The sequence below is a fragment of the Zea mays genome, chromosome 8, assembly GCF_902167145.1.
Source record: "Zea mays cultivar B73 chromosome 8, Zm-B73-REFERENCE-NAM-5.0, whole genome shotgun sequence".
Taxonomy (NCBI): Eukaryota; Viridiplantae; Streptophyta; class Magnoliopsida; order Poales; family Poaceae; genus Zea; species Zea mays.
Genome location: NC_050103.1, coordinates 14,982,764 through 14,995,677, shown reverse-complemented (window position 1 = coordinate 14,995,677; position 12,914 = coordinate 14,982,764). Strand labels below are relative to the sequence as shown.

General features: G+C 41.3%; 2 protein-coding genes across 3 annotated transcripts; both read left to right on the top strand.

The window, feature by feature from the left end:
* Positions 1 to 1,286: 1,286 nt before the first annotated feature.
* On the top strand, positions 1,287 to 6,745 carry LOC103634828 (Protein TRM32). 2 transcript variants are annotated; one of them, XM_008657412.4, is made up of 5 exons: positions 1,287 to 1,447; positions 3,293 to 3,528; positions 3,823 to 3,902; positions 4,328 to 5,666; positions 5,836 to 6,745. In XM_008657412.4, the coding sequence occupies exons 2-5, from the start codon at positions 3,372 to 3,374 to the stop codon at positions 6,450 to 6,452; spliced, it is 2,193 nt and encodes a 730-aa protein (XP_008655634.1). In that variant the 5' UTR covers positions 1,287 to 1,447; positions 3,293 to 3,371; the 3' UTR covers positions 6,453 to 6,745. The 2 variants fall into 2 exon arrangements, with proteins under 2 accessions (XP_008655634.1, XP_008655637.1); XM_008657415.3 differs by having other exon boundaries at positions 1,405 to 1,644.
* A 3,921-nt stretch (positions 6,746 to 10,666) lies between these two features.
* LOC103634827 (metallothionein-like protein 2A) lies at positions 10,667 to 11,777 on the top strand. Its single transcript, NM_001353170.1, has 3 exons — positions 10,667 to 10,793; positions 11,084 to 11,167; positions 11,347 to 11,777. The coding sequence occupies exons 1-3, from the start codon at positions 10,729 to 10,731 to the stop codon at positions 11,444 to 11,446; spliced, it is 249 nt and encodes an 82-aa protein (NP_001340099.1). The 5' UTR covers positions 10,667 to 10,728; the 3' UTR covers positions 11,447 to 11,777.
* Positions 11,778 to 12,914: the final 1,137 nt, after the last annotated feature.

The following is a 12,914-nucleotide window of genomic DNA, read 5'->3' as shown; positions in this document are numbered from 1 at the left end:
CAATGGTCTGATGCCCTTTAGTTCAATGCTCGTCAGACTAAGCTCCACGGTCTGACACCCTACAGTAGCTCCTCGAGAGCTCTAGAGACTGCCAGTTTGATTCGATAACCTTTGTCTGATTATAGTCTATGGTCTAACCCCTCACACTGGCCAGTGGGACAGTTAGTGAACAATGTCTCCATTTTGTCCAATACCCTTTGGTTCAATATTCATCGGACTAAGTTCCACAAACCGATGCCTTGCATTTAGCTCTCAGACAACGTCGATTTGGTCTGATAATCTTCGTTGGACTATAGTCTAGGGTCCAATGCATCACACTGACTAATGGGCATGTTAGTGAACAATATCTCCATTTAGTCTTACGCTATTTAAGGCAATGAACCAACAGTTGCGCTCGACGCTCTATCTTCACTAGTGATGACGCCTCTATCTTCACTAGGGTTTGTTGCCCTCTAGTGCTTTCCGTTTTTCGTTTCTTGATGTTTGAATAATTAATAATATATGACTATAAATTGTAATCTTAACATATGTCTACACATAATATTAAACTATATATTATTTAGATTTATTGGCACCATACCCGGTAGTAGTTTGTCCTGATCTCCGATAAAGCTAAATTTAATTTCTTTTTTAACATAACATCGGTTAAAGTTCATCACTTATGGGCCAATGAGCCCATGAGCATCATTATTTTCAAATTCAGAAACAATATTTTAGAGCAACTCTAACTGACTCTTTATATTCTTTATAATTTATAGGAATAGCCAATAGCTTATATAAACAGTTATCTAAATATATCTTTAATTCTAAGTTTCTCGCTAGCCAAAGATATATAACCTGAATGACTCTCTAAAGTGTAGACAATATCTAGAAAAACCGTTGAATATTGAAAAGATATATAAAAAACTGTTGAATATTGAAAAAGATATATAAAGTAGTTTTATGCAAATGGCTCTCTAAATAATAATTTAGAGTGTGAAATTTAGAAAGACTCTTGAAGATTATATTCTACTTGTCGTCTCTTATGAAACTTAATATTGTTTAATTTAATTAAAATAAAATTACCCCTATGCAAATTTATATAAATTCAATAAAGATAACAATTTTCAGGTGGCAACACTATAACTGTAGTCTCCCCAACACCACACCACCCCCAAAAAAAGGAAATCTAACTGTCCTAGCGGCGGAAGTTTTCAACAACTACTACCCGCCACCCGGACATTCAGGCAAAGCCCGCCACGGACCGCAATTTAACGGAAAACACCTTGCATTTGCTCTCCCTCGCTTCGCGGATCCCCAGTCAGTTTCTTTCCATTCGCATTCATTCATTCCCGTTTCGTTCCTCACCAGCTCCTCCTTCCAGAACCCCAGAGTCTCCGACCCTCGATTCCGAAACCTACCGGATTTGCGGCTGCTGGAGTCGCCGTCGTCGTGGGAAACCGATCAGGTCAGTTCCAGAGGAGAAAGAGGAAACCTTTTAGGCCGTTTGCTGCGTGTTTCGCGACTACTTATTGGTGCCATGGCGGCGCTGCTTCTCGCGCGCGTTTAATCTGTTCGTGGAAAGGCGTCCGTAGGTTCCTGTTGGTTTCATGGACCAATAGGAGCTGCGGAGAATTGCGAGAGCCGTTAGCTCGGAGTCTGCAGGTGATTTCTTTTAGTTTTCAATTTCCATCCGTGTTCTTCAGAATTCGTTTTCATCCGTGCTTAATTTGGTTTCGTTTTTGTTACACTGATTTATTTTGGAAGGAAAAATATGCTTTTTTTCTTTTCTTTCCAACGTTTTTACTTGGATCGGCAAGAGAAGGTATCTAGTGATGCCAGATTGCCAGCGTTTCTGCGTTTGGGCTTTGGCGACTGGAATGACTGTTTGTTCATTTCTTGTATGCGCATCTGGAATTCTGGATTAGCGTTTCCTTCTATTTATGTTTGTTTTCGAGTTCTGTGCCTGACGGGGACATGAAGCACTAACCAATAAATCTGTCACGTTTGAGACATGGGGTTTTTTTTTTACTTTTTCATGTCTCGAGTGACATGTGGAGTCATTTTTCATCAGTGTGTTCTCTCCACTTGTGAAACTTTGACCAATCATACTGGTGTCTCTCACTTTCTCTCCTTGGTTTCTTAAGATAGGTTTTCTGGCGGATCATGATCTGATTGATTGGAAACAAATGAAAAAAAAACTCATTGTGTTAGCCAGTAGAGTAAAAAGAACTTGGCAAATTCTCTTAGAAGTTGAAACGTATTTCATAGCTTAGCAGCACAGTTTCTGTGGAGTTATAATTCAGTACGTGGCATGTGGTTTGGAAACTTTCCTTCAATTGAACTGTCGCAGTTCTCGCTAGCTGTACTGTTTAACGGAATTAGACCAGCGGTGTGGTGACACATTAGTACTTTAACTCGTTTTATGTCTTTTGAATTTTTGTACGGGGTTACTCACATTTCGGCTTTGGCGCTTTGCCCCTTTTTTCCTGGCACTCTTAAATTTTTAGTGCTTTGTAAATGGACTTTTTTTGGTTAGTTCATAAGAAATGTACGGGCACCACTTTTGTCTGTTGTTTCTTGGTCATGTTCCTCTCCTATTTATGCTGGCAATAAGATACCGGCCATGAGCTTAGCAATACATGTTGCTTAACACGTGGCCAATATTTCCCAAAGTATGCTTTCCCCCATTAGAAGCTTCCTCGGTCTCCTTATGTTTGCACTTTGCACCGATGTTTCTTTTGTTTTGTTTCCTCAGAAATGCGGCAAGAGAATTGCCGACTAAAATGCCCTGAGGATGTTTGGCCATGGTCCAAGTACTAAAGTAAAAGAAGGCCTGAAAATCACAAAGTTTTCCTTCATCTTATCATTGATTAGCATTAGAGACACTAATCTGATTTTTTAATAGCACTGGATACACGAACTAACACTGCTAAGGAGATATACCTTATAATTAGCTTGCCTTAATAAATTCCTCCATTGCAGTTGGGGAGTGCTGTCTTCATGTTTCCGGAAAGCAGAGTGTTATGTCCGCATTTTGGTTCATTAATCCAGAAAAAAAGCCTTGTTAAGTTAGCTTTTATTCGCACATTCATCGATTGTGGTGCATATAAATATTCTATCTTACAATGCGTTTTCTCAGGATTTGCTTCCTCCTTTAGCTTACTGAATTTGTGGACACTTGGTGGGAGACCATCTTTTTCTGTATTTTGTTCGGCACATACACTTTTCCTATATGGTCTGGAGACAATGATTTATATGGAGCTGGATAGGCATTAGGTTTGTTAATTAGTGGACAGTCTGTTCATGACAGGTGGCAAGTAAAGCACAAGGGTGGACTGTGTGGTGCTCATAAGGAACAACCCTCTTCTTTTCTGGCGGGAGAATACCAAATGGCCCAGCTGTTGCACCATCAGGATTCTGGGTTCTATGACAAGGAATTACATGGGTGCCGATGGGGTATTCTTCAATTCTTTGGATTTCGCCGTCGCCAGCGGTCCGCAAAGATGCAACCTGACAAGAAACATGGTCCGGAGAAAAACAGTCGTGGTAAGTTATCGGGCCCTTAATTCTCTGTTTTTTTTGTCAAATGGACTTGAATACTGGCATAAGATAGTGTGGTGCAATTGAAAATTCATGTGTCTAATTGTTTTGTTTGATCATCAAGATAACTGGCGAATCTAATCTAATGATTCAAAGTAGATAAACTGTTACAATTTGGCTTTTACAGTGTAGTACTGATCTTGATTTGTCCTTAAGTGTAACTTAATTAAAACTGTGCTTTGTATTCGTATGCATGAATAAAATAGTACAGACTATGCTCAGAATTATCTTATGATACAGGAAGTAGACGCCGAAGCCGCTCCTATGCTCCATTGAAAAACGAAGACAGTGAAATTTTGGATGATGACAAAAATACTGAGGTATATCAGATAACCGATCTTTGAATTTCTGATTGGCTCTTTTTTCTTGAATAGTGCTTTTTTTTACTCTATTAATATCCTGGTCTGTTTTCAATAAATCATCTCCACTTCCTATTTGTCGGTTGATGGTTAAGCACTTGAATTTAATGCATCACCATGCTCTCTGGTTATTTGTTTCCCTTTTAGTTCAAACTAGTACTAGTTTGTCTGAACTGGTCTGCCTTCTGCGAGTTAGTTACTACCTGTATACATTTATTTTGGGTTTTTTAGTTGTAGAGTTTGTATATCTCACACTTATATGGATGTAGTGTTTAATACATGCAGTTTATAGAAGTTCCTTCTTCCAAACCTAGATACAGTTCTACACGGCCAACTAATTCATTCGAAGTTGACTCCCCTTATTCCTTTAATTTCTTCTAATTCAGGTTACAAAAAAACAGAAGGCCTCCCAAAAAAATTCTGGCAAGGCTAGTTTGAGGTCCTTGATTCTAAGGAAATTATATGGAAAGGAAGGTCAGGAAGAAAAGATGCTTCCAGTTGCACCAAAGCTACTCCGCACTATTTCGGTATACTATCTGGAAAATAATGAATATGTTCTTGATGGTGAATCCACTTCGAGTGGTGATGGTTCTTCACATAGTACTAACTCATCGATGCAAAATGCTACCAATATGAATTTGCACCATGCTAGATGTAGCATCCCAGATGGTTGTGGTAGTGATTCCAGTTCTTCACTTCTTTTAAAGACAGACGACATCTCCATGAAGCGAAAGAGCCACCGTAGCATTTCAATGGACGGGGTTCTTCACAAGGTCCCTTATGGGAAGAAGGTGTCTGGAGATGTGATCAGTGAAGGTCTCCCCCGATCAGCCTCTGCGACGTATGATAGGGATGGTGTGAAACCTTACTTTGGTACTGCTACAAAGAGGCATGTAAACCAAGGTTTTCGGCGTTCACGTTCCCTCAGTGAATCTTGGGAAAGTTACTCACGCTTACTTGATTCCATCTCAAGCAATGAATCTAAAAGAGTACTGACAAGCTCTAAGTCTACTAGGGTTCATTCCCCAGATGGCCCTAGTGTGATTGCTTCACTGCAAAGAACTTCTGAAGCCTTCAGGTCCCAAGGTTTGGATAAACGTGATGAAAATCTTGTAACTGCAGAAGATGCATCGGCACCACATTTTGAAGAGAAAACTGACGTCGATGTAGATGTGGAAGTTGCTAAGGGTGAGAGCTCAAGCGATACGGTTCCTGGTGGCTCTGAGAATCCTCCTTTACCTGACGAGTACGTTGATCACAAAAGTGAAGAAGACACATGCACTGCTCCTTCACCTTCAGAAGCTGTTGATGTTTCAGAAGAACAGACAGTAAGTTGTGATGATAACAATCAGGTTCCCTCATCTGAGGTCAAGCTGTATGGCGACTGTTCAACATCATCAGGAATTGACATCCCAGAAGAACATGCAGAGATTTATGACGATAACCAAATCCACTCATCAACACAGGCTGATTCATATACTTCTCTATCTTCAAAGGGCATCACCATTTCAGAAGAGCACACTTCAACTTCTCATGAAAACCAAATGCACCCATTCCAGATTTCAAAACCCATAGAAGGTACCTTTTGTGCTCCTTACCCCGGTGGCGAGTTTGAAGCAGACATAAGTCTAAGCTGTGAACAAGAAACTGAAAGCCCAATGTCTATTCTTCACGTGGCCTTCTCAGATGATCCTGATAGTCCGGTGAAACACACCCCGCTGGATGGTGAGATTTCCGTTTTTTTAGATTCAGAAAACTCTATGTGCATTATCCGTGACCATTTTATTAAATTATGACCCAATGTCGTATTTTAAACTGAGATTTGAACTTCTTGAATTTCTCCAAGCACTACTTGCAGTCTTAGTTACATTTTCTTGGTTTTTGCCTCTTGCAGATACGTTGTTGAACCCAAGAATTCTCCATTTAGATAATGCTGATGCTTCAGCTGGCACTGCTGCCATACAAAAAGGCGATTTTGACGGTCTCCAAGTAGATCCAAGGCATGAAATTGAGTTCAACCATGTGAAGGATATATTCAAGAAGTCAAGTTTCAGCAATGAGATACTGTTTGATGAATGGTGTTCACAGAACATCACAGCTCTCCAAGAGGTGGATTGCCAGCACTACGAGGCCGCCGCAGCATCATTTGACTTCACGGACATGTCTGCTGATCAGCTACTTCTGTTCGACCTGACAAACGAAGGTCTGCTGGACATCTACAAGAAATACTCTGTTTCCGAGTCCAGATTCTCCTGGTTCTCCTCTTTTGACCGACCAAAACCTGTCGGAAACCGTGTCCTCAAGGAGCTGTGGTCTGGATTGAGCTGTCATCTGGATGAACGGCCACGGTCCAGCATCGAAGTCGACACGATTTTGTCGAATGACCTAGTAGCCAGGAGCGACCCCTGGACGACTTTTTCGGGAGATGCTGATCATGTGGGGAACAAGTTGGTAGACTTTGTATTTGACAAGCTTCTGACTGAGCTCGTTCTTCAGCTTGCAGAGTTTTGAGTTTCAGGCATTTATTTTTGTCCTTTTCTCTGCGTTTATTAGGAGTTCTACATTGTGCAAAGGCATGGGATCATTCTGATGTACATAGTACAAAATTCCTTTTGTTTTTCCTTTGAGCATAAGGTGATCTGGGGATTAGTGTTGTTAGGTCCTCCTAGGATAGGAATTCAGTTGATGCACTGGTATAAATGAATGGAAGAGAGAGCAACATTTTTACTCCACTTTTTGTACGTACACCTTGAAAGAACTACTTGTATGTATAGTCTTGAAAATAAAATTTTGAGATAGAAACATGTCATGTGGGTCAAGGTGAAAAAATGGCAGCTCGTGTATCGGTTATAGATGTGATATGAAAATAAATATACTTACTCATTTTAGATGTGACGTGGGAGGGTACAAATACATGAATGACCATTTTTTTAATGTATATCTATGGGGTGTTTGGTTTGAGGAATGAGGTAGTTTATTATCTTCTCATTATTTTTGTTTGGTTTGTGGAATAGAAGTTGATCTATCACCACCTCATTCTTCATACTTAGTTAGTTAGTACTAATATAAGAAATTAAGTCATCCCACCAAATTAAAAAAATAAACACATGATGCACCACCTTAATTTGGATGGAGTCATTCCTCAAATCAAAGACCCCTAGATATCTGGTTGGATTTGGATTTCCATTTTTACGCATTCTTGTTGAAATTAGCCTAGCGACGTACGTAGCAGCTGGGTGTCTGGCTGAGCTGGACGGGAGAATCTCCTCTTTTTTTACAGCTTCCACGTTGGATGATACATGATTATCCAATCAGCTAGCGCCTAGCAACGTACTAGCGCTGATTGTTGGGGAGGGCGCCCTTATTGCGAGAATATGATGAATAGCAGGGCAAAGAAGATGGGCAACGTTGATCAGCATGGCATCCCTACCTATTGGCTGCCGTTTTCCGGGTCCACGGAAACATTATATCCCTAGGGAGGCATCATGATATTCTGATTCCTGGCTTTACTAAAGGTTGTCGACGGATGGACGGGACACCACCAATCTGTTGCCCAACAAGCAATAATTTGCATCCACAGTTAACACTGTTAGGAATTCATTTTTTTCATGTTTAATTTAATCTAAAATAACTTAGTAAATTTATATACGTATGTAATACTACTATTTGCAATAGTTTACAACAGTAGTTGATACATATATGTAAATCATATCGAACATAACCAAAACTATATTAAGTTCAAAATAAATATAAAATTATATTCAACACAGGAAAGCTATACTCAAGATAGTAATGACTTCATTCACACGAGTCAACATCGTCATGTGTTGCTCGAAGTAGCGGACCATAGCTCATGCAGGTCGACGTTCACAAATATCATTCCTCGAGCGTCCACCAAGATGAAGAGAAAGATAGTGATTGAGACAACCCCAGAAAGAAGATGACCAACAAGTAGCCATGGAGATGCTAACCATATACTTGATCGTTCGTACATCCGAGCAAGTGTCACATATGTAGACGGTGGTTCCGGATGTTGGATCCTCGAACACTGCGTGCGTGCAGAGGATTGCGACGAGTCGGTTCAGACACAACTCGATTAAAAAGCGAGAAGCAAGTAGCTTTGTGTTGTTGTCTCTCTTCCTATTTATGCTACCAGAGCTAGATATAACAGGAGAAGTTGGAGTAAGATTAAAAGATAGAGTGGATACCATAGCGTACACTCATTACTTGTATGTTACAGGTCCATTATGCTTCTATCAATTCAATTATTAACTCCCTCATTAACCTGTCCGGGTGGCCAAACCAATCCAATCCCACAACACGACCACAAATAATATCATGGCACGCAACAACAATCCCATACGACCCGATAACCCTAATAGCTCTAGCCTCTAGAGGCCAGGATGCCCTCAAGTTACCTGGATGTCCCAACAGCCCAAGGGCCTCCGATGGATCCTCTAACCATCTCGAGAGCCATAGGAGTAGAGGTGGACATTTTAAAACTGAAATTGTATAGCCACTGGATAGGAGTGGAATAGTAAAAAGGAAGAGGGGTCTTTAATCCAAGGATTTGGTTGATGGTGTGCGGAGTCCGTGCATATATAGATACATCTGGAGAACATCAAGAGAGAAGAACTACGATCAAACAAATAAACAGAACTTTTTTTCAAAAGTTATTTCATGTGAAAGAACCTAAGGGTTCCGACAAAACAAACTAGATATCCATGCTATTTGTGCAGGTCAACTTGGTAGCTAGAGCATCTTTATAAGATATCGTATCCAATCTCCTATACCTAAAAGATATTATTTTAGAAGTTGGAGGTGCAGCAATATGTCCTGTTTATATCTCCTATACCTAAAAAGCAGTATACTTTTAAGATATTTATAAAATAAGCATCTTTTCTCCTGAATAGATGAGACAGCCCTCTCGGTACCATCGATAAAGAATTATATTTGCTATAAATTATAAAAGTGCTCTTTTTATATCCAAAACATAATTTTCTAAAATGATTTATAGGGGGGGGTGCAATATAAGTATTTGATCGAAGCGGATGGGGGTGTTTGTTTCCTTTTTCAAGGCGCGCGCAGGAGATAATGTCTTGTATGTAAATGAAATAAATTCTGTTTTGCAAGCTTCAAATGGTTTGGTCACTAGAGGTTTCATTCTGTTTTCAAGGAGTAAAATTACCTTTATAGCGGGATGAAATAAAATTTCCATTCATTCCCTTGTGTTTCTTAGATCATCTTTAAGAGGGGCTCTAAATATGGTTGTGATTTAAAATATAGGGCTCAGGACCAAAAATCACCCTTCGACAATAGCTCTATTTCATAAAGTGTTATTAAATGATTATAGAGCTCGGTCTCTCGGGTCATAAATATAATTCCCCGTATATTAGAGTCATATCATCGTTTTCTTTTAATCTCCAACTATTTTTCTCGAATAATATGATTTAGTTTCAAAATAGTATTATTTAAGGTCCAACTATTGAAGTGTAAATTTATTTCAAGCTCTAAACAAATATGGTCCTATTTTAGTTTTTAGGGCTCTATTTAAAGCTTCTGGTTGTATATGCACTTAGTGAGTTTCTAACTATGTCATAGAATCTCATTCAATTCAATGAATCGAAACATGAGGAATCCCTGCAAGTTTTATTTGCATCGATTATCTTCAACAATGTCTTAAACCAGTGTCCTATCGAGTTCAATTCATAAAGAAACAACTCCAACAATGTTATATTTTACAAAAAAAAAATATCAAAAAATAGAGCAGACCATAAAGTAACCTAAATATACTAAATCTCGGATTGCTGCTCTATCCTTGTTTTCTACATCATCTCGATCTTTTCTTTTTGAATAATATAATTTATTTCCTAAAACACATAATTTAGACGATCTTTTCTTTTTAAATAATACAATTTATTTCCTCAAATACATGATTTAGGGTTTGACTGTTAGAGCTTAATTTGTTTGAAGTATGCTAAACATTGTAAACAATATAGTATTTTAAATTTAGAGACACTATTTTGATGGCACACTATTTGGTTCTACAGAACTAAACTTTAGTCTCTCTCTTTTAGTTCCTTTTAGGAGCTAAATTGTCAATACAAGTTATAAGTGAAGGACTAAATTGTCAAATTAGTCTATAGTCCTTTGAGGGGATGATTAAAAGGGACTAAAGCATATTCTGGACTATATTTACCTCTCATTATTGTATGTGTCTCTGATTAATTACTTGCTGGAAGCATTATTTTTGGTCTTTGGTCATCTGTTTTAATGGTCTTTAGTTTTTAGACAAACAGAATAGGGACTAAAGTTTAATCTTACACTAAAATTTAGTAGTAACGGAACCAAAAATTCGTCACACAAACGTTTTAAAGCGAACAATACAAACAAAAAAAATGGTTGATAGTTGTAGGCTTGTAGTAGGTGGCGGACTGATTCAATTTACTGCCCTGCCCCCGCAGCGAAAATCCGGATCGCACCGCCCGCAGTCCGCATAGGATACGCGGCGCGCGTGACGCTCGCTCTCCGAACCGCATTTGTCCGCGTCTCATGGCGCATGGACGGCTACGGCCAGAGCCGTGCAGGGGTGGGGGGCAGGAGCGTAACTTCGCACGTCACGGGAGCATCCAGACCCCGCGCCGCGTGGGCGGCCAGATGGCTGGCCTGCTCCCCCGCCCGGCCTTATAAAACGGGAGCAAGGCCGCAGGTCGTCTGTCCACTGCGACTGTGAGCTTCGTTCGTTCAGTTCATCCGTGTTCTTGTTTGCGAGGTCGAGAGAGAGAGGATGTCGTGCTGCGGAGGCAACTGTGGGTGCGGCTCCGGCTGCAAGTGCGGCAACGGCTGCGGAGGGTAAGCCCCGTCCAGTCCGCGTTGCGCTCTCGGCCGGAGTCAGATCTGACGGCGGATGAACATGTGTATATATATATATATATATATATATATATATATATGTGGTTTCCGGCCCTGATCTGCACGCCTTCCTCCATGGCTGGCTGGCTCTGCTTTTCGTCTTGCTGCATGCGCTTCGATTCACGTCCATCCATCCATCCACGGATCGGAACCGAACCTTTGCTGCCTTTTTTTCTCGTCATGCTCATCGTTATCGATCTGTATGTCTGTCTGTCTCTACATGTATGCAGGTGCAGCAAGATGTACCCGGACATGGCTGAGCAGGTGACCACCACCACCCAGGCTCTCATCATGGGTGTCGCACCATCCAAGGGGTATGTGCTCCCTCACCCCTCTCTCTCGATCGGCGCCAAATAACATGTGGTGTTGAGTTATTATGAGCTGTGTACTACTGTCGGCATATGGATGGATAGGCGGTGCCAGTATGGTAGAGAACAGAACGCGCCAAATATCTCTTTATGTTCTCTTTATGGTGGTGATGGTATGGATGCAGGCACGCCGAGGGCGGGTTCGAGGCGGCCGCCGGAGCTGAGAACGGCGGGTGCAAGTGCGGCGGCAACTGCCAGTGCGACCCCTGCAACTGCGGCAAGTGAGCTAGGTGCTCCACCCTGCAGGCCGGCCGGAGGAAGCTAGCTAATTATAAAGCTTAATAAAGTATAGCGGCGTCGCTGTGTGTGTTTCGAGTCAGTCAGTCAGTTGCGTGCCATGGCATGCTCTGAGTCTGAGATGATGATGATGGCTGATGGCGGCGTCGTGTCCTCCCCTGGCCTCCTGGGGCGCTTCTGGCGAGCAGTGTGTTGTGTTGTGTGGGTGCCGCACGCTAGCAGGCTAGCCATGTGCCCTGCTGTGTTGTGTCACCATCCATCTATAATCTTATCCATACCCCACCTTTTGTGTGATGCGTGTACCCTTTCCTGATGTCTGTTCCCGGGAGTATAAGGGGGGTGTTTGGTTCCTCTCCTAATTTTTAATCGCGTCAGATGTTTGAAGGCTATTTTTAAGTACATTATACATGTATACTAAAAATCTTAGGAGAGCTTTTAGTGAGGCTCTATGCGCCAGCCCCACCGCTACCTCTGTCCAGATTAGTGCTGGGAGTATAGGCCGAACTTTTTGGGCCAGCACGAGCACGACCCGAAAATAAGAGCCCAAAGCACGGCTCGGCATGAAATAATTTGGACCGGGCTAGCACGGCCTGAAGGCGGGCTTGGGACGGGCCTCAATTTCCGGCCCGTCAGGCCCCCAGCACGGCCCGCATAGATGGGCCGGGCTTGGGCCGGCACGGTCCAATTAAGCCCAATCTATTTAATTTCTTTAATTTAGTAAGATATCGACTTTATATTGTTGTTATATTTAGAGTTTATGTGATCAAATGATGCTACAATTGTTTAATATCTTTAATTTAGTAAGTTATGAACTTTATATGATTATAATATTTTGAGTTTATGTGGTCAAATACACGGGCCGGGCTTGGGCCGGCACGGCCCAAAGAAGGCACGACGTGGTTTAGGGCCGGGCTGGGCCACTGTTTTTATACTTCGGGCTGGCACGACACAGTCCAAAAATTATTTGGGCTTTACTGGCCCGAACCTGTTTGGCACGATGGGCTTGGGCTGGGCTGGCCCGGCCCGGCCCGGCCTAATTCCCAGCACTAGTCCAGATACAAACTAAACGGTAAGACGAAACTATTAAGTCTATATAGTTCATGATTCGTCTATATAATGCTACAATAAACATTTGCTAATTATGGATTAATTTGACCTAACAAAATTATCTTGTCGTTTGCTAATCATGGATTAATTTGACCTAACAAAATTATCTTGTCGTTTAATACTCACCTATATAATAATTAATTTTATAATTAAACTATATTTAAGACATGTATTCGGTATACGCTTTAGTACCTGTAAGTCTGTAACCAAATGCCCCTAGTCACTACCGGACACAGCTCCTTTGCCGAGTGTCTCAGACACTCGGCAAAGGCTATTTTACATTTAGCAAAGGCTTTGCCGAGTGTAACAATCGGCAAAGAACGCTCGGCGAACTGTACATCGGCAACAA

Coding starts and splice junctions, on each gene's coding strand:
- LOC103634828 (XM_008657412.4), top strand. CDS start 3,372: ATGGCCCAGCTGTTGCACCATCAGGATTCTGGGTTCTATGACAAGGAA. Junction 3,903..4,327: donor ATGATGACAAAAATACTGAG/GTATATCAGATA, acceptor CTTCTAATTCAG/GTTACAAAAAAACAGAAGGC. Junction 5,667..5,835: donor GAAACACACCCCGCTGGATG/GTGAGATTTCCG, acceptor TGCCTCTTGCAG/ATACGTTGTTGAACCCAAGA.
- LOC103634827 (NM_001353170.1), top strand. CDS start 10,729: ATGTCGTGCTGCGGAGGCAACTGTGGGTGCGGCTCCGGCTGCAAGTGC. Junction 10,794..11,083: donor TGCGGCAACGGCTGCGGAGG/GTAAGCCCCGTC, acceptor ACATGTATGCAG/GTGCAGCAAGATGTACCCGG. Junction 11,168..11,346: donor GGTGTCGCACCATCCAAGGG/GTATGTGCTCCC, acceptor GTATGGATGCAG/GCACGCCGAGGGCGGGTTCG.